Raw genomic sequence first — 1770 nt, 5'->3', positions numbered from 1 at the left:
TGGCCCCTGCTCAGGCCTGGCCCGGGCGCTGGCCACCGTGAGGCCCAGACAAGGAGTCCGGTGTCTCCAGGTTCTGCCCGGGCAGCTCTCAGCACCTCATGGGGGTCCGTGTGGACCGTGCCTTTCCTTTCATTTATTTCCTCGTGGGTTTTCCACAAACACCGAGCCGTCCTCACTGCACTGGCCAGCACCCCCGGGCCACCTCTGTCCTGGAGCCTGCAGGGTGAGGGGCGCCCGGCCCACAGGCGCTAGGCCAAGGTCACCAGCACCTCGGTGGCGCCCAAGCGTAGACCGTGTCCCAGGCGCCAAGGGAAGGACCACTAAAATGAGTGCAAAGCCAGCCGCGCAGGATGGAGCCCCAGCTCCGAGCTCCCTGCCGTGGCTCTGGGCAGGTTCCAGCCCTCTGTGTCCGTGTCCTCATCTCACGTGGACGCGTCGGATGCCCCGCCACGGGGCTGTGAGCACACGTGGGGCCAGGCGCAGCTGTCCCTTGTCCTGGGGGTGCGTGTGAGACTCACCCACCCCCAACCAGGGACCTTCGCCCGCACCCCAGGCCCCCACAGCCCACACGTGCACCCTCTGCTCTGCGCCCACTGCCAGGGGCACAGCTTTGCTGGGTTTTGTGGTTCAGCCCCACAGTGTGCGGGACGGAGGCCCCACGAGCCACAGGCCACTGGCCAGCATGGAGGGGGCGCTGGGCCTTCGGGGCGGGTGGGGCCAGGCAAGTACCTCCACGCACCCGGTCCCCCGAGCCCTCAGCAACGTCGTGTAGTGAAGACATAAAAGTCCACATTTCCTCTGTGTCGGCAAACACCGCCGGCTGCTAATGCAAGTCTTTCTTTTAATGGATCTTGAATTTAAATGACATGTAATTAAACATAATTAGCCACGTATGCCGTTCAGCTAGTACCGTGTGCAGAGGGGGCTGGCCAGAATCTCATCACAACGTGGCTTTTTAAAAAATATATATTTTTATTGATTTCAGAGAGATGAAGGGAGAGAGAGAAACATCAATGACGAGAGAAAACCACTGATCGGCTGCCTCCTGCCCGCCCCCTACTGGGGATCTAGCCTGCAACCCAGGCACGTGGCCCTGACTGAAATCGAACCCAGGACCCTTCAGTCTGCAGGCTGACACTCTATCCACTGAGCAACACCGGCCAGGGCCACAAGGTGTCCTCTTTTCTGGGCAGATTCTCGTGCCCTCTTGGGGTTGCATTCCTTTGATGGACAGTAACGCCGGCCTGAGGCCGCGGAGGGGCCCAAGGAGGGGGTCCTGGGGCCGGTGCCAGGGACGTGACGCTGAACCGGGTGGGGTATTTGCTGGGGGAGGTTCTGTTCTGCTTTGAGCCCTGACCTCTGGCCCGCCAGAGAGCTTGCCCTGCCGCACTGCCAGCTGGGCCCCCGTGCGGCCTGACTGACCGCCTCTGCCCCCCCAGGCCCAGCGACGAGCACCATCCCGAAGTGAAGGCTGACGGGTACGTGGACAACCTCGCGGAGGCCGTGGACCTGCTGCTGCTGCACGCGGACAAGTGACGGGCCTTCGGGGAAGGTCCCCAGCCCCCTGCCACCACCCACCCACGCACCCAGTGCCCGGACCAACCCAGGCTCTGCCCTCACCCCCCACAGGCAGGCCAGGGGCCCAGCCAGACGGTGTGGGCGACCGGCCCTTCCTCTCTCCCTCCCCGTCCCCTCCCCGGTGGCCTGCTCCCTGCCCACGCAGCCCTGTGAAGCCAGGAGAGTGGGATAGGCCTCCAGAGAAGAAAAACC

The 1770-nt window shown here is 63.7% G+C and overlaps 1 protein-coding gene across 1 annotated transcript in view; it reads left to right on the top strand.

The window, feature by feature from the left end:
* The window catches only part of LHPP (phospholysine phosphohistidine inorganic pyrophosphate phosphatase), a gene marked incomplete at its 5' end in the record, with an annotated part of 26068 nt that extends 24304 nt beyond the window's left edge, over positions 1-1764 (top strand). The window contains one exon of the mRNA XM_014528846.1: positions 1440-1764. Within this exon, the coding sequence (XP_014384332.1) occupies positions 1440-1536 (97 nt within the window). The remainder of the gene's footprint in view (positions 1-1439) is intronic.
* Positions 1765-1770: the final 6 nt, after the last annotated feature.

This window comes from Myotis brandtii, unplaced genomic scaffold, assembly GCF_000412655.1.
Source record: "Myotis brandtii unplaced genomic scaffold, ASM41265v1 scaffold656, whole genome shotgun sequence".
NCBI classification, from domain to species: Eukaryota; Metazoa; Chordata; class Mammalia; order Chiroptera; family Vespertilionidae; genus Myotis; species Myotis brandtii.
This window is presented reverse-complemented; position numbering and strand designations above follow the sequence as displayed.